The sequence below is a fragment of the Mugil cephalus genome, chromosome 6, assembly GCF_022458985.1.
Source record: "Mugil cephalus isolate CIBA_MC_2020 chromosome 6, CIBA_Mcephalus_1.1, whole genome shotgun sequence".
Lineage (NCBI taxonomy): Eukaryota > Metazoa > Chordata > Actinopteri > Mugiliformes > Mugilidae > Mugil > Mugil cephalus.
The window spans coordinates 23,717,313-23,739,658 of NC_061775.1; the positions used below are offsets into that span (position 1 = coordinate 23,717,313).

General features: G+C 44.3%; 1 protein-coding gene across 3 annotated transcripts in view; it reads left to right on the forward strand.

Annotated features, from left to right (window-relative positions):
- The window catches only part of dennd1b (DENN/MADD domain containing 1B), a 113,635-nt gene that overhangs the window by 65,287 nt on the left and 26,002 nt on the right, over positions 1 to 22,346 (forward strand). For all 3 annotated transcript variants that reach the window (XM_047586558.1, XM_047586559.1, XM_047586561.1), the window contains 5 exons: positions 3,817 to 3,917; positions 5,548 to 5,593; positions 7,121 to 7,222; positions 15,940 to 16,065; positions 21,804 to 21,905. In XM_047586558.1, the coding sequence (XP_047442514.1) occupies positions 3,817 to 3,917; positions 5,548 to 5,593; positions 7,121 to 7,222; positions 15,940 to 16,065; positions 21,804 to 21,905 (477 nt within the window). The remainder of the gene's footprint in view (positions 1 to 3,816; positions 3,918 to 5,547; positions 5,594 to 7,120; positions 7,223 to 15,939; positions 16,066 to 21,803; positions 21,906 to 22,346) is intronic.

Sequence of the window (22,346 nt, forward strand, 5' to 3'; positions counted from 1 at the left end):
ACAAACTGCACTTAATGGCACAGATCTAGTTGTGGTCTTTTCTTCTTTCCAGCTAATTTGCTGTAGGATAAACATTTATATTACCTGTATGCACCTTACACACTTATTATAAGCATGCTTTAAATACAATACATTTGTGTGCACTGCAAAGTAGTCAAAGAAATAATAATTTTCCTATATTAGGAAAAAGAGATTGTGGATTGTGTAAAACAGTAGAAAAAAACAGCAGTTTGATTGACTTTAGTTGCACATATTGTATGTTTTTCCACTGATTTAATATCTATACTGTAAGGAAACACTATTCTAAGGTATTTAATAGTTAGTGCATGGTTTATACTGTTAGCATGTGGTATAAAATAGCACACAGCTGATGATCATACTGTATTATTGACAGAGCTGGTGTGTAACCTCTTAGCTCGGGATTATTGCAACCTTCTTCAAAGTTGCAGCGTAATTTATTTATTTATTTATTTCTTCACTTCTTTCTTCCCTCTCCAACTTCCCCCTCCTCCTCCTCCTCCTCCCCTCCGTCTCTTTATGTCTCTCCGTCCTTCCTTTAGTCTCATTGAATGAGTCTGGGAAACCAGTGTTAGTGTGGACACTCTCTTTCTCGGCTGCAGCACGCTAAAAAGCTCTCAGGGCAGAACCAAAGACCTTGACTGCGTTTTGAAGCAGGCTGTCGCTGTATAATCGGTTGGCTTCTCTCTGAGGAAGGGGCAACACACACACACACACACACACACCCGCACACACGTACACACACACACACACACAGTGTAAGAGGCAGGCAGCCCCTCATTACCAGGCAGAGCCCTGGTCCCCGAGGACTGGACCCAGCACCTAATCCTGTATTTGTTCTTGGGGACTGTATCTGTGATTCTCCATTGAATGGAATATTAAGCACCCAGGTCTTTTGTGGAGCGTGTAAGCCATTTGGCTCCACTCATCTATTATTTATCAGCCTGGCAAATATTTTATCAGCCTTAGCCTCTCATGACCCACTCTCATGTGAAGCCCCCAACCCTCTAAATGAAGAAAAAAAAAAAGAGGGGTATGATTTCTTAGTTTTTTCCCCCCCTCCAATTTATCTTCCTTTTACTTTTTTTTTTGCCTCGTTTGTTCTAAAAACCTGGACAAGGACACGGGGATTTGTATTAAGTTGAATTACAGAAGCAAATATGTGAACTATTCCCCTGGAGTTCCCTTCAACTTACTTTATCTGAGGCGCTCTGCCACCTCCATGGCTTTGGAGATAGCAAATAAAAAGAAAAGTGAAATCTAGATTTGCTTTATAAATCACTATCTCGGTTTCAGACTCCCTTCCCCGGCCAACTCCCCCAATCCAAGGCACCGGGGCCTCAGAAGAAGAGAAGCGGAGACTCCTGTTTTTCTCTTTCAACCTGGGAGTAAATCATGCCAGTTGGGGGGCTCACCTTGAGGCCTGGTGGAGATAATTGGAGTTGGTTAGCGGGGTGTTCTGTGCCATTACCTCCTGGTACCAGCGAATGGCTGGGGCTTGTCTCGCGCTCCCAGAGGAGGGGCTGCGCTAGCCTGTTGGCGCTGCGCTAAGTGCGCGCGCGACACGGCGCACACGTGTGTATGTGTAACCGCGATCAGACCGGTGACCTCTCCTCATCGCGGTTTAACGGCGCCATCAGCGCCTCGGAAAAAAAAAGGGCGTGATGGTTCCGATAGTCGCTTTTCCACCAAGTGCTTCACTTTCGCTCATTAATATTCATAGCATTGATTTATTTTCAGAATTAACAACAAAAAGAACAAAAACAACAAACTGTTTGCCAGGGAATTAATCCTGACAGGAGCGTGGCAACGTTGTGTTTTATTTGAAGGCAGCGGATATATGCATATGCAGATGCACAGAGCAAGACACCAATTAAATGTTGATTAAGTCCTAACTATTGTGGGACTGCGCGTATGAGAGAGAGAGAGACGATAAAAAAAAAAGAAAGAAAAAAAGATCATTGCTTTTTCACTGGCTGATGTGAAAAATGAATGCAGTTAAAACAAACATGCAAGGAGGGAGGCGCACGGGCGCACACTTTCTGCTGTGAGCTCCTCAGATGTCCAGGCTTGGATGTTTGGGTGGGTTCGGGGAGAGGGGCGGGGCCTTCTTCCCTTCTCTGTTTCTCCGGCGGCGGCGGCGGCGGCGGTGGCGGGTTTCAAGCTCTCCCCGCGTTTGGCCGGTCAATTGTGACACTGTGTGTGTCAGTGAGCAGGGGGTCTCCTGGTAGTTTGTGCGCGTGTATGATAGTGTGTGTCCGCTTCACACATCGACTGTGAAGCTGCAGCAGTATAACAGCGGCTGCTGCTCCGGGGTCCCGGCGGTATTGGCCTAGCCCGCAGTCTCTCTTGGCTAACTCATGTTTCATTCTTTGGCAATTTGCCCTAATGAAGTCCCGCAGGAGCCCCTCAGACCTCTGTTCTCTTTCCATATTTAATCATGTTATTTTAATCTGGGGGATGAGCTAACGCCTCTTTCTCCTGCCGCGTCTGTGTGTGTGTGCGTGCTGCAGGTCATTACTACAGCTGGGTTTTCATGAGATGGGATGTCAAGGGGGTTGAGGGGGGGTGTGTGCTGGCTTTAAGACAATGGGAGACTGACTTTAATTCTCTGTGTAATGTTGGTTTGACAATGTAAAAAGCTTCTTTGAAAAGCAATGTCATCTTCACGTGATCGCTTCTCATTATTTGTTAAAAATGAGGTTAATTATTCCATATTTTTCCCCCCTTCTTCATTTCCTCAGTCGCAGTGGTTGGCGTAATTTCGATTTTTATGGCTACCGTCAGGGCTGTTTCAGTCTTCTTTTGTTGCTTCTGTGCGGGTCGCAGCCCGGCTCACTGATGTTTATTTAAAAATAAGTTAATTATAAGCTCAGAGTTTGCGTTCGGAAAAGGTCAGAATCTGTACTTTTATAATAAAATGTCTTCGCGTGCGATAGTGGCGATGCAGCGCCGCCGGCGTGACCCGCCGCAACGAATGCATGTTCTCTGTGTGTAAAGCAGGTGTTGTCTTTCTTTAGGTTAAGCAGTTTTCTTCTCACATCAATCTCTCTCTGTTCTGTTGCATCTGTCATTAAAGACAGGCTCCTGTCAGCTGGTTGATCCTCGGCTTTCAGTCTGTTCCTCTCTTCCTCTAACAATAGCTCGCAGGTCATGTGTTCATCACGACTGCGCTCGACGTGTTGGTGTGAAATGTTCTTTCTCGAAAGCTGTTATTTGCGAGCGAGCGGGGGGGATGAAAGTGAACCGCTGGTTTGTCAATGATAACCGGATGAAATCAAGCATAGAGTTCATCACAAAACATCACCAGAGTAGAATATTAACGGGATGAACCCGAGTTCAGGGGTCTTCAACGTTTTTCAGGCCACATAGGGACCCACTGCCTACAGTATGTGTTCTATAATAAACTCAGCCCAGTGCTAAATATACAGAATTATTATTATTTTGCATTCAGTATTAAGTTATTCAGATAACACACAGGTTCAAATATTAATTTTTTTATTTCGAGCAGGTGCAACAGTAGGGTGCCTCCATTTACCTCTTTAAAAAAACTGATTCGTGTTAATGTGTCTTTAAAGAAATTTAAATTTGTTGGGGAAAATTTAAAAAAAAGTACAAAAAATGTCTAATCAATCAAAGATTTTGCAACCCCTGTGCAGTACCTCTGCAGATCCCCTAGGGGGTCACAGAGTTCTTGACCATGCAGTTAGATAAACCAGAAGCATTGTGAGGTCTTGGTTTTAATTTTGTCCATAAAAGTTGTGCGAAGTTTACATCTCTTTCTGTTTGTCTCTGCAGTTAACCGCATGTGTCCACGGTGCGGCTGCTTTGCTCTTTCCCATGTACTGGCAGCACATCTTCATCCCCGTGCTGCCCCCGCATCTCCTGGACTACTGCTGGTAAGGCCGACCACCTCAACGCCGCCGTGACTGTCCGTAGTCGCGTCAGCGCCGCCACCCAAAAAAAAAAAAAAAAAACGCAGCCTCACGTGTTCTCCCCTCCCGTTCTTCGCGTTCCCGCGAAGTCGTCTCGCGGTGCGGCCCCCTCGCCCCTCTCTCGTGTGGCGACGTAATGAACAGCCCGGATCACCTTGCTCCATATTTCATGCCAGCGCCAGCGCCGCGCTCTCATCCTCTCCCGCTCTCTCAGGGGTTCATTACCACCCATCCAACGCAAATCCAACAAATCTGAATGGACTTGATTGAAACTGAACGGAGAGCAGGAGTAACACCTCATCTACAAATCTACATGCGTTCGGGTCATCCTCAGATCTGTACATGTAAAAAGAAATGCAAAGCGGGGCCGGTCAGCTTATGTAAAAAGATTTTTTTTTGTTGAATCAGTGCACACAGCTCGTACAGTACAGGGCTTTACCATGAGGGACATGTCGGCTTTAAGAGACTATTCATCACTGACAGTGGAAATGTGATTTTCAACACTCTGCAAAGACTCATCATTATCTTATTCAATCACTGGGGTGTCCTCCATGCACCAGTTAGGTAACTAAATTAGATTGGGTGCGTCTATATCTCCGAGCACGCTGACGTGTATACTGTACGCGCCTGTATGTGCGTAAATGTTGATGAAAGTAATAAAACAGAGGATCTACAGTGCAGGGCTACAGGCCTGCTGTTTGTTTTTCTCTTGCTTTAAGTTGATTACAAGTCTGTGGCTTCTGAATCATTCTGGCCTGGAACACACTGACCCAAAACTCCGATTATTACTGCCTCTGTAAACCTCATCATAAAATATGGTTTCTATTATTTGACTGTGTTTGTTGATTTTATTCATCTGCTGGATGGGAAACGCTCTTATGATTCAGCTTTTCCATGCCACTCACTTTTAGAATGAAGATAAATATCATAAAAAATAAGGATGACATGATAATAACCCTGCAAAAACATATTTTTTCAGTTTGTAAACCAAACGTCTGCCCTTTAACTTTCTACAAAGTGAACCGAGTCTTTGAATTCTTTCTGGACCCACTGTGGAGTGAAGGAAAAAAAATAAAATAAAAAAAAAATCCTTCAACAAAATAATATATTTTAATTTTAATCATATTTTATTGAAAACAACTCAATATCACGTAATCCAACGCTCCCATTTTCAGAGTCGAGGTCCTCGGGCTCTAAACAAACGCACGTTTCTATGTCTGCGTAAATATAAATAATTCAGCGCACATTTGTTGCACAGTAGCTTTTGTACGATTTAATTTCTTATTTTATCATGACAGTATTATCTTATGTAATTTTCAGGTTTAGTGATTTTGTTATTTTTCAGTAATCTGTCGATGAATTTAGTTTATAATAACTTTAATCGTATCAAAGTTTTCATTTCTATTAATTCTTAACAATTCACAATTATATAACAAATAGAAAAGAAACTAATTCTCACACTGATGAAGCAATGATTTGCATACAGTGCTTAAAACTTAAAAGGTGGATATTCAATAAATATTTATTTCTGTAAATATATATATATGTGTGTGTGTGATTTGCTCACACTCTGCTTTGCTCTGTCCATCCACAGTGCCCCCATGCCATACTTTGTGGGAGTTCATCTCAGTCTGCTGGAGGTATGTTATGAATAAAAATACTCCCTCTGCATATAATTCAATACGTTGCTATAAATTGACGGGTGTACGTGCAAAGTGGATGCGAAAGTTAAATGTTGATGTTTGTCACATATGTGTAATGAATTTCAGGGTCTTTGTCTGTTGATTTTCCACGTAATGTGATGCAAACACATTTACATTACGCACTTTGCATCGAGGGATGATGCTGTGATGTGTTGCAGATTGACAGCTCCTATTTTCTCTCCCTGTATAAATAACGGGCTAATGCTGCACCTGGTTTGGCGGATTGTTCTCTTAATTAAAAATAGAAAAACCTGTAATTTATTTATTTATTTATTTTTTTACACCTCCAAGAGAAGATTTTTTATTTTTTTTCCTCCCCACTTTGACTGCCTCTATTTCTTCTGTGCATTCTCACCCAGAAATACAAAGGACAGAGAGAGGAAAGCAGAAAAGCATCTGCAAACAAAGAGCTTTTCTCCTTCATTGTTAAACCTTGCGGTGTTGGTTGGGGGGCAAGCCATCACCGGCGCCGCTGTCGTGTGCGAATGCATGTCTCAAGAACGCGCACATTTGCGCTCGTGCGCAAGTGTTAGCACGCGAGTGTTTGCGCGAGCGCGTTTAATTGTGCGGAGGCATATGTCGAAATGCAGTGTGTGCGTGCGTGCGTGCGCGTGCGGGTGTGTGTGATATTTGTCTGACAGTTGCGGCAGTGGCAGTATTTATCACACTCTGCATCCGTGACAGACCTTCTTTCCGCCACTACATAATTAGTCCAGATCAGCATGTGAGCCTCCACTGCACAGGCTGTCACAAAAGTGACAAACTAGAAATTCACACACCATGCCTGCACCCCCCCCCCCCTCCCATCACACACACGCACACACACACACACACACACACACACACACACACACCTGCCTGCATCCTGCACCACACTGAAATAATTGTTGAATTTGTCGCCATCAGGATGCGCGGAGCACAGCGCAGCGTCGCCGTGTTGTTGTTGATGCATGAGGTTTGGGTTCTGTGGAAAATGTTTGCGCGGTCCAAATGTTCCCTCTCGCTGCCATTCTTCATTCCGCGAGCGCGTGTCTGTGTGTGTTACAGTAAAGATGTTCTAATATTTTTTTTGCCCGCGCGCCATTTTTCATCCGTAATCGTGAAGTGTGATAACAGCGCGGCTTTATATGTGGCTGCTGTGTTTCCTCATGCGCCTCCTGGGAAAACACACCTGGGCCAACGTGGGGATTTAAAAATCTTAAATTGATTTAATAGTTAACCAAATTGTGCTCTTTATTTTATTCATATGTTTTTAACACACAGAATATAAAATAAAATGCTAAAAATCATCAAATCTATTATTAAAAAAACAGTTTTTAAACCAGTGCATTCTGTCTGATATGTTGCAGCGTTGCTTATAGTTATTCAGTATTGTATAGCATTTGATCAGATTGTGTTTCTGTGACTGTGTGTGTGTGTGTGTGTGTGTGTACCTGACGACCCTGTGCATTTCCCCCCTGTCAGAGGGTTCGCAGTCGATCGCTGGAGGACGTGGTCATTCTCAACGTGGACACAAACACCCTGGAGAGTCCCTTTGATGACCTGCACAACCTTCCCAGTGACGTGGTGAGACACACAAACGCACGCACGCGCGCACACACACGCGCACACACAGACCTTTCAGAGCTTCTTCTCAGCCTTTATTCTCTCATTACACATGTCTGCACACAAAGGGAGTTAATTTTCCCTCTCAAATGCACAAACACACGCTCCCTTGTCCTCCAGTGTTCACTCGCTCTCGCACTTCTGCCCACATGCGCGCGCACACACACACACACACACAAATAAATAAATAAATAAATAAAATTCACATCCAGAAACTTGTCAAAGTGTAGCTCTGTCCCCTCCCCACATCATTAATGACTGCAGCACTGGCTGCTCAGATTGTGGCTGTCTAAAGTAAACTCCCGTCGCGGCGGATGACGCTTGAAGGCAAACAGCATTCCCGACCATCAGAGGCTTGTGGGAAAATGTGAAACTCCCTTCCCTTCATCTTCATCCATTCTAATCATTATTTCACAAAGTCTTGCGTCTCTGCCTGCCCACTGGCACGTTTCTGAGAACCCGAAAGATGGGAGGAGGGAACGAGGCAGGGGAAAGCGAAAGAAAAGGCAGAGATGGGTGATTTTGTAGGGGGAGAGAGTGGGAAGAAAGGGGCCAATTACCAGTGTGGGCAGTGAAGCCACCTGCCAGCGCATCGTCTCTTTAATTAATGGAGCGCTGACGCCGGTCAGTGCTACAGGAAGCGTCACCATGGCGGCGGGGTCACTCGCACATTTACGCACACACACACACACACACACTCCTGCAAACACGGGGAACGACGCACGCGCTCGTCTTCCCCGTCTCTGTCGGAGCGGGAACCTGTTTGTTTAGCTATTCTTCACGGTGTGTGTATTAAAGCTCCTCTGTGAGGCGGCGGAGGCCCCGCTGAGGCTGTGGACGCACTATTACCCACGCCGCTAACAGCACACGCTCAGGTTCCACCGCCTACCGGACTCCTGCCCCACCGGCAGCACATAATTCAATCCCCCCTGCCCGAGCAGACTCCAGACCCGCTCGCACTCCCACACTCCTCTGGTTCTCCCGGTTCAGGTCTGCTCAGCCTATTATGACTGCTAGTTGCATAAATGCCTCTTTGCCATGTGAAATTGCACAATCTCCCTCACACTTTACACCATTTTCTGACGACTTTCTAGCCTGTTTGCCCGCCCGCCTTCCTGCCTGCCTTCCTGCCTTATTGCTTGCCTGACTGCTCGAGTTTCATGGCACCTGTCTGCCTTCTTGTCTCTCTCTCTCTCTCTCGCAGCACTTCCCTGCAGCCTGGACGTTTTTCTTGCACCCGCTGTTTGCCTCTCGTGCCTCTTTGCCTGTCTGGCTACGCTACCTTCTCCTCACTTCCTGCCTGCTTTTTCTTTTTCGGCACCGAGGGACTGAAGCCCTAAATTAAATTGCAAACCGAGTTTGTCATAAAAAAAAAGAGTCAGGGCTTTTGAAAAAGCGACAGAAGCCGAGAGAAAAGCCTTTGTCTTTGCCGTGTGATAAATTAAGTGGCAGCCTCAGAGCCTTTTTCGCTTTGATCCCCCACTCACCATTTTTCCTGACTAATGACAGTACATAGCCCGCATATCATGTCAAATTACACCACCTGAAACGGAAGCGCTGCTGGCATTAATATATTTATTCTAACAAATTGTTGTTGTTGTTTCACTCCTATTCATATTTTTTTTTTTTTTTTTATTCCTGCCAGTCTCTTCTTATCTTTTCACAGAGGCTAGTAGATTAATAGCAAAGCGAGCAGGTACTAATTGAGTGGAATTCCAGGTCTCTTGTTAGTTGGCTTGTTAGTGATGAGGACATGCCACATGCCATTTGATGTTTGTGTTTACACACGAGGAGATGTTTGAGGCATTGTGCAGTTCGTCGAAGTGAGGCCTGAAATCTTGATTAACGCTGAGCGTTTCCTCTGCCTGGGCTGAGCCGCCGTGCGTCGTTTCGGAGCTATTAAAACCGCTCTTGCTTTCCCTCTAATTCTCGCTGTAACGCCGGCTACTTAACACTCAAGCTTTATTCAGTGTGAAACCGAAGCCCTGAGACCTATGAAGTAATGATTATTCTCGCTTTAAAAGCCCAGCATCACTTTGTATGAATATATAAAGCATGAAATGGATTCAAAGGTAAAGGCCACGGGCAATTTTTGTGTGTATTTCAAGTGTAACTAAGAGGGAAAACAAAGCGCTCTGATGTTGATTTAAGCAAACCTTTAGAGATCCATCTAATTACGGCCAGCGCAGGCTGTGAGCACATGTGGACTCTATTACGTGGCTGGGGCTGACCACTGGCCGTTCCTTTTAGCGGGTTCAGAGTTCACAGTTGTCCCGAATTAGTCGCCCTCTTTCAGACGGGACCCCTCCGCCCGGGCCCAGCCAGTGCCCGCCCCGCGACGGTCTCTTCCCCGCAATTTCACACATAATATTTTAGATTTATTGACTATTACAAAACGCTACCACGCCAGTAGCGGTTCCGTTTGGCCGAAGGAAGGAAAGCTCCGAAACGCCGGAGAGTAATTGGGGGAAAGGGTCAAAAAAGGATGCCGTGATCTTTGCGGAGTGACTCCTGACGTTTTTTAAATTGGAAATGTCACATGAATCGGAGGTCCGGCGTTAATTGTGTTCGGAATTTGTCGTTTTTAAATACGCCGGGCACCTACTGACACGGAAAACAAATTAAGCACATCAATCTTTTTTTAATTTTTTTCTTACTTAACATTTTTATTTATAGGATGGATAATAATTATTTGATTGAAATAGATCTGTATATTTATATACTATGTAGATCATAGTTTTCTGGCTTTATTTTAGTTTGTGTTATTTTAAATAAACAGTGTGATATTATTGGAAGAAAAAAAAAAGAGCAATTTGCCATTGTGTGTTTTATCAGGATTTTGCATAATTCATAACCGAAACTTTCGGTAGTTTTATACATTACTGTTAATCTGGGAGACGCCGCGCTCGTGCCTATAAAATCAAATGTGTTGACAAGCGCGCGGAAAAAGAAACACGCAATAAAAACAACTGTCGTTTTTCCCCGAGAAGATCAAGGTATTGTTGTTTCTTTTTCCGAGATCCACAGTTCTCCTTCCACGCTGAGATAGTGCTGATAAAGTTATAATTGGGTTTTGGTTGGTGGAGCTGTTTACCTCGCTAGTCATTAAAAGTATCCAAGAATAGCAAATTAGGAGTCTGTTAATTCTGAAAACAAACAGTGTGTGACTGAATCAGATTTCTATTTGATCCCCGCAATTGATCTCGAACCGATGACGGAAGGATTTTTTTTTTTTTTCATGTATTATTCTTTCTGTGCCACGTACTCAAGGTGAGGCGCTACAATGCAGCTTACATCTTTATTTTCAGACGCTCCCTCTCACATCCCAGCCTAATTCCTTCTATTCTCCTCCTCTCTGCCTCTCGCTGCTTTGCTGACACCGTGTACCCATACGTTCCTAGCCTCCGTGCATTTGATCATTTGTATTCCCAATCAAGGGGGGAATTTACGGCGTACACTCCTACTTCCTGTATTTCAAGCCCGGCATTTGGAGGTTTACAAATGAATGAGGGGGTTGAGGTTGTGTCTGCGCGCCTCTCCTGAGATCACCTGGCACACTTAATCAAACATCGCAGCTTTAATTTGGTGTTCAGTTTCCAGAAAACAACATCTACATCATCATTTACAGCGGGGGTACAGCCGACAGCAGGCAGCAATCACACGCACTCACACACACTCACACACACACACGCAGAGACGCCTACACATTTGTCGGCCAGGAATGTTCATCAGTGACATTCAGATCTAGTTCACGAGTAAACTTTTGCTACTCACGGGTTTCCGCTCCGTCCACCAGAGTCCCCCCAGTTTCAGTCTAAATAAAGCCATGTACGTTTAACTGATGTCTTCCCAGCGCAGCGGAGCCACCTACAGTAAAGCCCTTCGCATGCTCTACTAACTGCGTGGTGGTAGCTCAGCGCCGGGAATGTAGTTGCTCCACCTTAGTTACATACTGTACTTTACTAGAAACCGTCATGGCGTGTGCACCGTGTAATAAGCGCCGAGCAAACGGTTCGGGTTTTTGTTGTTATTGTCTGCGTTTCGCCGGCTGCGACCGTCGGATTCCGCTCTTTTAAAGCGTTATTTTACAGGTTGGGATGGTTTTAAACGGCGCTGAACTGTGCGCGCGCGGCGTTAGCAGCCCTTCGTTTACTCACGCGGAGTTTTAAAAAGCTGCACTTCATTTTCACACAGCCGTTCTGCCGGCAGTTCACTCTGGATTAGGAGTCAAAAAGGGAGAGCAGCATCACCCACTGCGTTAGTTATTGAAGTGAGAGATGACATTTAGCTGTAGTTAATTATGTATGCAAAACTCAGCCGCTCTGCTGCTATAAGAGGTCAGCTTGACAAAGTAACCCCACACCGGGGAGAATCTCATGGCAATAAGATAGCCCTATTAAAACACACACACACACACACACAGTTCTTCCTCCCTTTTGCTTTCTCACTCTTTTTCATTTTGCCTGACTAATCCATTGATTGCATTTACTTAACAACGAACCACGATTAACAGTAATGCACTTAACAGTTTTTGTAGCTTTTCCTAATTTTTGCAGCTTTATCCCAATTTAATGCGAAGTTATTTTTGCAATCGCACTCACCCCAGCGATATTACCTAAGTTGGTTATATGTGGCTGCATTTGGCTCCACCCCGTCGACTTAAGCAATAATCCCCCATTATAGCGCAATTTCACATTTAGACAATAGCGCTCCGTTTAAAATATAATCGCAAGATATCTAATATTTATTTTTAATTGAACGGGTGAATGAATCTCAGCGATTCAGTGAGTTACATGGCCTTTGTGTACGTGCGCGCCTGTTCATTTGTGAGAGTCTGCTCTCGGTGCGTCTTTGTTCAGATTTGTGTGTGTGTGTGTGTTTGTGTGTGTGTGTGTGTGTGTGTGTGCGTGTGTGTGTACAGCTCAGACTGCAGCACATCAAAAGAAAGTGGGAGATTTTCATAACTATTTTTTTCTTTGTAGTTCTTTAATTGCGTCCCCATGGCTTTCTTTCCCTGGACAGAATCTTAAACAAAACATTCTTTTTTTGTGAGAAGAAAACCCAACTTTTTATTCATTTTTTTTAACAACAGACAAGTGTCAGGGTCATTATTTGGGAGAGGGTTTTTTTTTTTATTTATTTATTTTATTCTGTAGTGAAAATTTTGAGTGAAATTCTAAATATATATCCAGGGTTTGTGTGTGCAGCTTTCTTCTTTTATTGACTGTCTCTTTTTAACGTAATGTGCTCAGTGTTCAATACTGTCGGCCGCAGTCCTGCATTTTCTCCTTTTCCCGCTTTCAGCTAAAAAATTGACATGTAATGCGGTTTCACGTGTTTATTGATCCGACCGTGTAATCTGGAAACTTGGCTTGTCGTCCTGCGCGACGTAAAGCGCTAAAACTACAATCCTTTAATGAGTTATAGAACACAGCTGCAGCAGCCTCACGTCGCAATTTCCTCTTCCTTTTGAAATTCTCCAAAAGCCTGTGTAGGTGTAACTGCGCCGCATACCCAGCGGTACCTGCGCTGTGTTGTACATGTATGCACGGGATTGCGATGCGAGTCCTTGAAGCATGTTTGCGTGCATCTGTGCGTCGAGGCGCGCGCACACACACACACACACACACACACACACAGGCAGACACACACGTTCACACAGATGCCTGGTGTCACCTGCAGCGGTATCATCCCTTACAGTCAGGCAGGGATCATCGTTGCACCTGCTAATTACCATCTCCAGCTGGAGAGTTAAATGGAGATCTGTTCTATGTCTGACCTTTGACCCCGTGCTCTTTATGTGACGCACTTCAAACCCTGTTTGGGGCTGGCTGGGCCGGGCCTTAATGAGGCCCCATGTCTGCCCTCTGTGGGCTGTGCGCCTCGGATGCCCTGCTTTCATCCCCAACCATCTTCCCTTGATGTAAATTGAAAAGATCACAGCTATGGGGAGAAGACCTGTACTGGAAAGGCCTCTCTGCATAGATTATGAATATCATAACTCAACAGTTTTTTTTTTTTTCCCTTCTCCACCAACCACCTCCTCTCCTCTCTCCTCCTGCCACCCTTTCCCTGTACAATGCTATAGTTCTAATTGGACCCAATGGGGGACTCTCTGCCTTTGATCTCATCACCGCCGCTGTGACTTTACACTAAAAAATGTCACTGCCAAATAGGGTTATCACCTGTAGAGCCTGGCCTTCCTGTGATGCTTGTACGCATCTCGTTAGCTTCACTCAAACTGTAGAAGTTAATTAGTCTGACAGAACCATTACCGTGGAGGCATACCTGATGATTGTGGCGTAGGCGCCACATTCAAAATCCAATTACTAAATATACATTTATTTTTTGTGTCGGGTACGCGAAGGAGGCGTGCGCTTTGATTTCTATTAGGAGAAGTGATATTCGCTCTCGTGCGCCGCGACTGTATTTGATTTGTTGTATGTGACGATTTAATTAATCACCGCATGTGACTAAAGAGGGATGTTTTAGCTCGTGCTTAATCCTTTTCATGAATAAACCTTGAACTTATTGCTTTATCACCCATTTTTTTTTTTAACCCTGGGAAGCAACACACAAGTGATTGTGTCCCCACCTCATTAAAAAGTCTTTGCCGCTGCTCTCACCCGTTCAAAGCCGCCGTGCAGAACTCTGCTGTGTGCACAGTAAACTCCGCTATCCCGTCTTTTCTGTCAGTCTTTGGGGTATGCCTCCCCCTCAAAGACTGACACTGTGTTCGCTTTGATTCCCCCCCCCCCCCCCCCCCCCCCCCCCCCAAAAAAAAAAGATTCGCGAGGATGGAGGGAAAAAAGAGTGAAAATGCACATAAACATGAAATATTAATTTCAGAAAGGGGCTTTACATAAACATAAAAGCATTTAGCACAATGAGCGAATATGGAGATGACACTTGTTAATTTAACCGTGATAAACTTTCTGTTTGATGCCTGGGAGCATTTGCAATGGCAGCGCAGGGACGTGGTGGAGAGTGAGGAAGCCCAGGGGAGAGGAATCAACACTGTTCGTTTTGTCTTTGTCCCAGTTTAAGATGCCACTCTCTCTCTCTCCGTCTCGCTCCCTTTCTTTATTTCTCTCTGTTCCTCTCTGTCTGTCCTCTGTGCGAGCCGCACTAACACTTTTCTCCCCCTCCCTGAAGTTTTCCTGACCGCTGCACCCCTCTAACTCTGCGGCGTCACAGCGTGACATGTCCGGCCACCTCTGATTTAAATAAACCTGATCCAAACATGATCGCATAGCAGGACTGTGATTGGTCGTGTAGTGGTACGCACGGCCTCAAATTTATTTTCCACTTTCATGTCTTTTTCCTTATTACCCTGCCCCGAAAATGCTGCTGCTGCTGCCGCCTCTTCCAGCATCAGCGCCGGTGATGCTGCTGCTGCTGCTGCTGCTGCTGAATCTGATAAACGTTCCATGTTGCTTTTCTGAGATGGGCTTGTGAGACGATTAACACGCAACTTTTTGACGCGCACACACACACCACAGCGTGTTGTACTGTATTAGGGAGGTGATTTTAATGGACTGGTGAATGATGGAATGCGGTGTTAAATCGAATAATCAGACTGCTAACCGAAAATGTTAATTTTCCAATGTTCCTGGTTGTTTCACGCGCGCGTTTGCGTTTCACACATCCGCTCCGCGAGTTCACTTGGTTTTCTTGCCCCATATTCAGACGGTTAAGTGAGTTAAGGCTCCTACTGACTCTGCAGAGCTTATTCTCTTCTGTATTATTTATTATCATTATAGGAGTCGCATTGGCTCCTGTAAAAGGGCCAACACCGCCCTGTATTACAGCGATCTATCCGCAGCCACCGCGCGACCAAATCAAACGATTTTGTGCTAAGCTGGCACAGCCCACACACAGAGAGCAGCAGTCCCTGTCTGCGCCTCCTCCTTCTCCTCCTCGCACTGCCACAACACACAGTCAGGCTACTGCTGAGCAGGTGAGGAGAGCCTCTTGACAACTTCCTTCCCAGACTCCCCAGGGCCCGGTGGCCAGGGTGAATCTTTTGTCATCCTAAAACAAGCTCAGGCCTGCTGCTCCTCCACTCTCGCCTGGAGTCCTGGAGACAGAGCCAGGAGAGGGGGGAAAATAATTAAGGACATTTTATGTCAAGAATCCCTTTCTAGAGGGAGTCCAGGAGAGCCGGGTGGGGAGGGGAGGGGAGGGTGAGGGGAGGGTGAGGGGAAGGAGAACCGGAGGGCTGGAAAGAACGAGAAGGGAACTCGGAGCATGATGTGAAAAAGAAAGAAGAGTGTGGGGAGAGGGGGAGCGAGGGGAGGAGAGGGGAGGGAGGGCGTGAGGAGAGGAGAGGAGGAAGAAGAAGGATGTGAGTTTCCATTTCCTCTCTGCTGTCCCCTCCCTCTCGCCGCCCCCGTGCTCTGCTCAATTAGCGAAGCAGCAGGTGCTCCCAGCAGCACAACAGATAAGCTTAGAGGAAAGGCTGAAGCTTTTTCCCTTTCTTTTCTTTCCTTTCTTGAGATGACCTGCAAATGTGATACTTCACACCCAGAATGGGCTAGCTGTTTCCTCCACCAATTTCAGAGGTGATAATTTAACTTTTACCCCTCCATCTCTGCCTTTCCCTCTCCTCCTCCTCCTCCCTCCTCCTCCCTCCATCCCGTTTCCCTCCCGTACTCTCTCTTTATGTTTTCCTTCAGGTGTCCTCTCTGAAGAGCAAGCTGAAGAAGCAGTCGACGGCGACAGGATGTGGCGTGGCGAGGGCCTTCATGAGAGCGCAGGCCGCTCTGTTTGGATCCTACCGAGACGCCCTCAGATATAAACCTGTGAGGATCCAGTGTCATTACTCAATTAGTTTGAGTTCTACACTTTTGCTGTGTCATGTTTTGGTTCCTTTATACTGAAATGTATTTGGAAAAATAAAAATTGGCACATAGGGAAGATGGAGGGAATTAATCTGACGCTATAATACCAACGACTCCAAAAATACATGTAGGCGACAAAAAAAAAATCTCATATTCATGAATTTTCACTTCAGTTGCTTCAAGTCAGAACATTCATCCTCGGAGAACAGCTTTTCTTTTTGGTTCTCACACATGTAACACATTAGTGATGTGATAGAATCATGGATGGAGTTCATGATAAAAGAAAGTACTAAACTGAAACACACGTTTTTTTTCAAAAAACTTTTGAGTGATTTGTGTCACTTGTGAGTTAAAAGTCTTTTGTCTGTGCCATGTTTTTGAAAGGATGTATTGTAACCCAAGCCATAAAAGTGTTTTTTGCCCAAAGAGAAGAGGGTGACACGAAAAGAAAGAACATAGGTGGTAACAAAACTTAAATGAAAACATAAGCAGTGTCCCAAATGAAAGGCCTCCGTGGCTGAAGAAACCAACAGCCCATCATCCTGGTTCAGTCAGTTGTCCATAGACACCAACTGCTCTAAGACTGTTATAAGTAATATAAACAAATACTGGTCGTAATAAAGAGTCTTCATAAATCTGCAGTTATATTTTCCTAAAGTAGAACCTTAGGATGCACCCAAAGGTTCTCATTCATCCAGGTCGTGGTATATCAGAGAAACTAAGCTGAAATAAATACAGCTGGACTTGTTGGGAGTTCTTGAAGATTTGGCTCCTTCACTTCTAAATGACTGCTGAGGAGTTTAGGTTCTTAATAGAGCTCCAGGCGTCACGTGACTTTTCTGTCGACGCTGCCATATTGGCAGGCAAACTCTGAGGAAAATGAACGGCACCGGCGCTGATTCAAAATGACCAGTACAAGGCAAAACTCAACAGATTACATATCATATCAGACTCTTATCATGCCCCAGGTGTGCTTTTTTTTTTTTTTTATGTGGTAAAACAGCCAGTGAGGACAATGTTCTTGGTCTGGAGTATCCGGATATATAGAACTATCTCATTAACTTTTCTTCGTCCTACTCCCGAGTCACTTAAAAACATACTAGAGCCTGGAGGGGTCCAAATGGACGCAGTCAGGATTCATGATGCACATCCTGCTTTTGAGTTTGTCGGCTAAGAAGGTATACGGATGAGTGTAGCAGTTGTCGACCAATGTGGATTTTTTATATGTGCTGCCGATTTTTCTGAGCCGATATTTGGAGTCGATACTGCTTTTCCTCTCTTCATTTATATGATAAAAGTGACACAATTGTAACAAATGTTACAAGTCTCAATTTAACCAAAAACATAAACATTTATTAAAAGAGGTAGAGCAGCAGTAGTAGCAGTAGTAGAAGCTGCCGCTCTCTCTTCCTTTTGTTTTTGTCCTTTATTATAGACCTCAGTGTGGTGACGTTTAAGTGAGTCCACATACTTGAAGTGTTCTTTGTAGCAATGTATGGGCTGCACGGGTCTGCAGCGTCTCCAGCAGCACGGGGCTGCCTGTGGATGCGTCTATCCGTCTATTTCTTAATGTCTTAAATAACATCATGAATCCAAAATATTTTAGTTCAGCCCTTCACTCATTCAGCGATACAGGAGCCGTCTCAGCAGTGCACCGTTTCACACAGATCTCACACTAGACCTGTCAATCTAAGCCTCCTGTACACAGTAGGCCCCGCCCCTATCGCTGCTGAGCCAATCACGAGGCCGATTGTCAGTGGCCACGCAATTGACCGAGAGACTATTCAGTCCACGGGGGGAATACAGAAGCACTCTGCAATATTAGCAGAAGAGAATGGTTGTTGTTATTGTTAGCACTGGGCCGAGTTTAATGTAGAACACATATAGTAGATGGGGGCTCCATATTTAACCTCTCATCAGTTTGGGGGTCCTTGTTTTAGACATTTTACAGTAAAGGCTTTATAATGTGAGGCTTCAGCAGTCAAGCCAGTGAGGCTAATATACACAAGTATATTTATACATGATATATATATATTTATATTATATTATTAAATTATATATTATATACATTATGTATATTTGTACACATACAAGGAACTGGCCTCGGTTTGCTGCATAAAAAATAAATATAAAAAGTATATAACAAGATAAAGTGAGAAGAAGTTTACTCACACATAATGTGAATAATTAACAAGGAAACATATATATACACACACACACACACACACACACACACACACACACTATGTCATCCCATAGACTGTGTTTATATTGACAAGTAGTTCTGTTCAGGTGATGTGAATATAATGTGTTTTCTTGTTTTCTCAGTAAGGGTGAACTGAGTCAGATTTCCCCGTGTCTGTTTAGACGGGGGCAGATCTGACTGGAGGTAAAAGGTGTGTTTTCAGTCGGAGCGCAGAGCTGAGGTGGGCCTGTCCGACACACTGAAACGTCAGAGGAGCTGAAAAGAGTCAGGACGTTCCCTTTGAAGATCCCTTTTAGCCACCTTTGGTGTTTAACTCTCCTTTACTAAGCCCCCCGAACATTTCTTTTCCAGATCTTTTCTGCTTATCAGGTCTGAGTCAGAGCAAAGCAAACTACACCATGTCCTGTTTGTCAAATAGCGAAGCCTTTGTTCCTTCAGCTTTGAGATTAATTGGACTTTGTGGACTCCCGGAGTCAAGATACTACATTATTGATGCTGTCTCTCTTTTCTCTGTATACAGACAGTATACGAACAAACTGCCTCCCATCTGACACAAGTACTGAGACTCAGTGTGTTTGTGTGTGTATGTGTGCGCACAACGCGCAGTAATTCTCGAGTTCACTCACACTCTCACCTTTTCTTTTCTTTTAGAAAAGCCTTAGAGTTAACATACATTCTAACACAAACTGTACGTCTGATTTAACGATTTAAAACACAGAAAACGTTCCCTCGGTTCTAATATCTGTGCTCGTCATTGTTCTGAGTCGGAGAAGAGATGTTCGTAGACGGAGCTGAGATGCGCTCGGTGGTTCACAGACCCATATGCCTCGACAGAAGGAGAGGTGTGGATGCTTGGTAGGAGTCTTGCTGAGTTGTAAATGAAACAAAACTGGAAAACGATAATGAGTTGAAAAGCAATCAGCTGATTACACGGGCATTTCTTAGGTCATCAGTTTCAGCTCACGTCGACGTACACCCCCCTCCCCCATCCCACCCCCAGGTGCTTCTCACTACCTCGGAGTATCTGACAAAGAGAAACCTGAAATAACAATTCAAATTAGTTTCTACCACCGCTGATGAAGCCAAGTTGGCTAGGTGGGTGTGCATATTTCATGGCTGTGTGCGCTAAAGTTCTACTCAACCAGGCATGTAACTGGTTCAGATCTACCGAGCAGATGTGAAAACTCTGGGTGCAGGCGGTTGGGGTGTCATCACATATTTAAAAGTAGCAAAAGACGATTTTAGATGCAAACTCCCGCTAAGTGCACATTCTCGCTGCAGAAAGACACAGTTTGTTCAGTGAGTGTTCGAGACTAGATAAAAGTGCAACTGAAAAAAAAGGGGTAAATAAAAATAAAGCATCTGTGAACCATGATAAAAAAGTCTGGACTGCACCAACTAATGAAGCTGCTCACTCTTATTTGAACAAAACTAATTATTAAATCCACATGGAGCAAACTGTGCTTCACCATAAATTATCTCCAAAAAAGATTACGGAATAAACTGCTCATCGTTTGTCATGTGCAATTGCTGTAATTCAGGGGTCGTCAATGTTTTTCAGCCCAAAGACCCCAAACTGATGGAAAGACCTACTATATATGTTCTGTATTAAACTCAGCCTAATGCTATTTATAAATCTACATTATTATTAGCATTTAGCATTCAATACTAAGCTATTCAAATAATACGCAGGTTCAAATATTCATTTCTTATTTCGAACATGTGCAACAGTAGGGTGCTCTGCAAATGACAGATAAAGAAAATAGTTAACAGATTCAAGTTTTAACTTTAAATTTGGATAAATGTAGTAGTGTTTGTTGATTCACTACTACATTTAGCACGTTTAGCCTCAGTACTTGACTGTTAGCTTCTCTTCTGCTAACGTTGCTTCTGGATTTCACCTGGTTACTGATTAGGCTCTCGGTCTATTGCGGGACTGGGACAGAGTCAGTGTGTTATATGCAGCGTCGTGATTGGCTCAGCGGCGATAGGGGCGGGGCTTACCGTGTCCAGGAGGCGTAGATTGACAGGTCTCGGCTTGTGTGGCGCTCTGTGTGAAACGGTGCGCTGTTGAAACAGCCGAACGAGTCCCTTTACTAAAATGTGTTGGATTTAAGTGTATTTGGGGAAATTTAAATTTGTGGGGTAAAATTATAAGAATATTTAAAAACCGTCAACCAAAGATTTTCCGACCCTTCTGCAGTACCTCTGTGGGCCACCTAAGGGTCCCGGATCCCCCTGTTGAAGACATATGCTGTAATTGAACAAATGAAGTCTTTAAATACAGATTTTTTAATGCTGAATGTATGGATTATTGCGCAGCAACTGTGGAGTTAACTTAAATATCAGCATATTTATTCTATATGCAGCCACAGTACAACCCCATGAGTTGTCGACATTGTTGACATTTTCAGCCAACTTTACTGGCTTTATACAATTACCACATTTTCTTTCTGCTTTTCCTGGACCTTATGCTGCGTGATAACCTAGTCTAATTATTGCTGCTCTCTTTCTTCAGTCCTTTATTTGATGGTGTGAACCAAAGGGTTTTATTGGATAGTGTGCGCTTGGAAAGTTCCTTCAGTAGCAGTTAGCTGCTCAGTATGCTATTCAGCCTTGTTAGCTGCAGTGTGGTCCGAGGCTGTAGCAGCCAAAGCTGATTAAACTACAAGTGAAGCTACTTTCAACTCAACTTTTACAAGAGAATACGCCTAAAAACCTTTAGTGATGTAAGCGGAGCTCTAATCCTGTGATGTAATTTGGGCCACTGGTATCATCCGCCCATCCCTGAAAATGGGGTTAGTCTCCAGTGTTGTTAAGTTGTTTTTCTGTGTGTAGCCGAGAAAAAGACAAAGCACATTGTTTTACTTCAGAAAGAATTTAGAGCACCGTTGAAATATGTGAGAATTATGTTAATTATGAGAAAACAGGGATTGGGAATGACCGTGGGGCGGTGCGTGGTTGGCCCGCAGTGCTTCTGTTGTCATCCTCCGTGTCTATAGCTCACAGGCCTACAGACATGATGTAAGAAATAGTAATAATGTGTTCATGTGGAGTACCGGGGAGTTTACTGGGACACTGTCTTCTGGTCCGCGGGAGATCATGTGCGTGCTGCCAGGGGAGGAGGAGAATGTTTTCAGTTCTTTTGACTCGCACTCTTCCTTCCTCTTTCCTTCCTATTTCTCCTCTCGACTAGTTTTGTGTTTGTTTTGCTCGCTAATGAAGAAATCAACTGAAATACTAGGTTAGAGGAGGCTTCTCACAGTGCTAAAAAAAAAAAAAAAACCACATGATGCGAATATCCGAATCACATCATAAACAACATTGTTTAGTTTCGACCCCCTGCCTTTTTAAGGCGCCGAACGCCTTCGTTCCTGCGGCTCATTTCTGAAGCAAAGTAAACATGCTGAAAAACAGATTGATACAAACAAAAGTGAGCCAGAAGGAATTGGAAATTCGTTTTTTGCCAATGATGTCTCTGTGGGCTCCACAGGGGGAGCCGATCACGTTCTGTGAGGAGAGCTTCGTGAACCATCGCTCGAGCACCATGAAGAGCTTCCTGTCCATGGCTGTCAACCTGCAGCTCTTCAAACAGGTACGAGCAGCTGTTTGTGTGTCTGTTTGTGTGTGTCTTTCTATTAACCAGCACTAACTACTCATGTTTTGACAAGGGCATCGATAGGATTTTATTGATACCGATGCCATTATCGATTCTGCTTATTGATACGATTCTTTGTCAATTCCTCCTGTGAATCTTTGGTCTAGAAAAAGTAGATGTTTGGGGTTTTGTGTAAACAACAGCAAATTTATTGAGTTCTAAACAACAGATAATAGCTTGTGTGAGAAACATAGGAAAGTGGTCACTGGATCCTCACAAGAACTGCCTTGCTGAGACTTGGCGATAGCTGCACTTTTGGACCGGAGATTATCGAACACATGCCGCTCTCAGTATTAAATGGTGCGTCGTCAACAAATTCTTCACCGTGTTCAGGGTGTTGCTGCACTGGCAAGAAATCACAGTGCTGCAAAAGTTGCA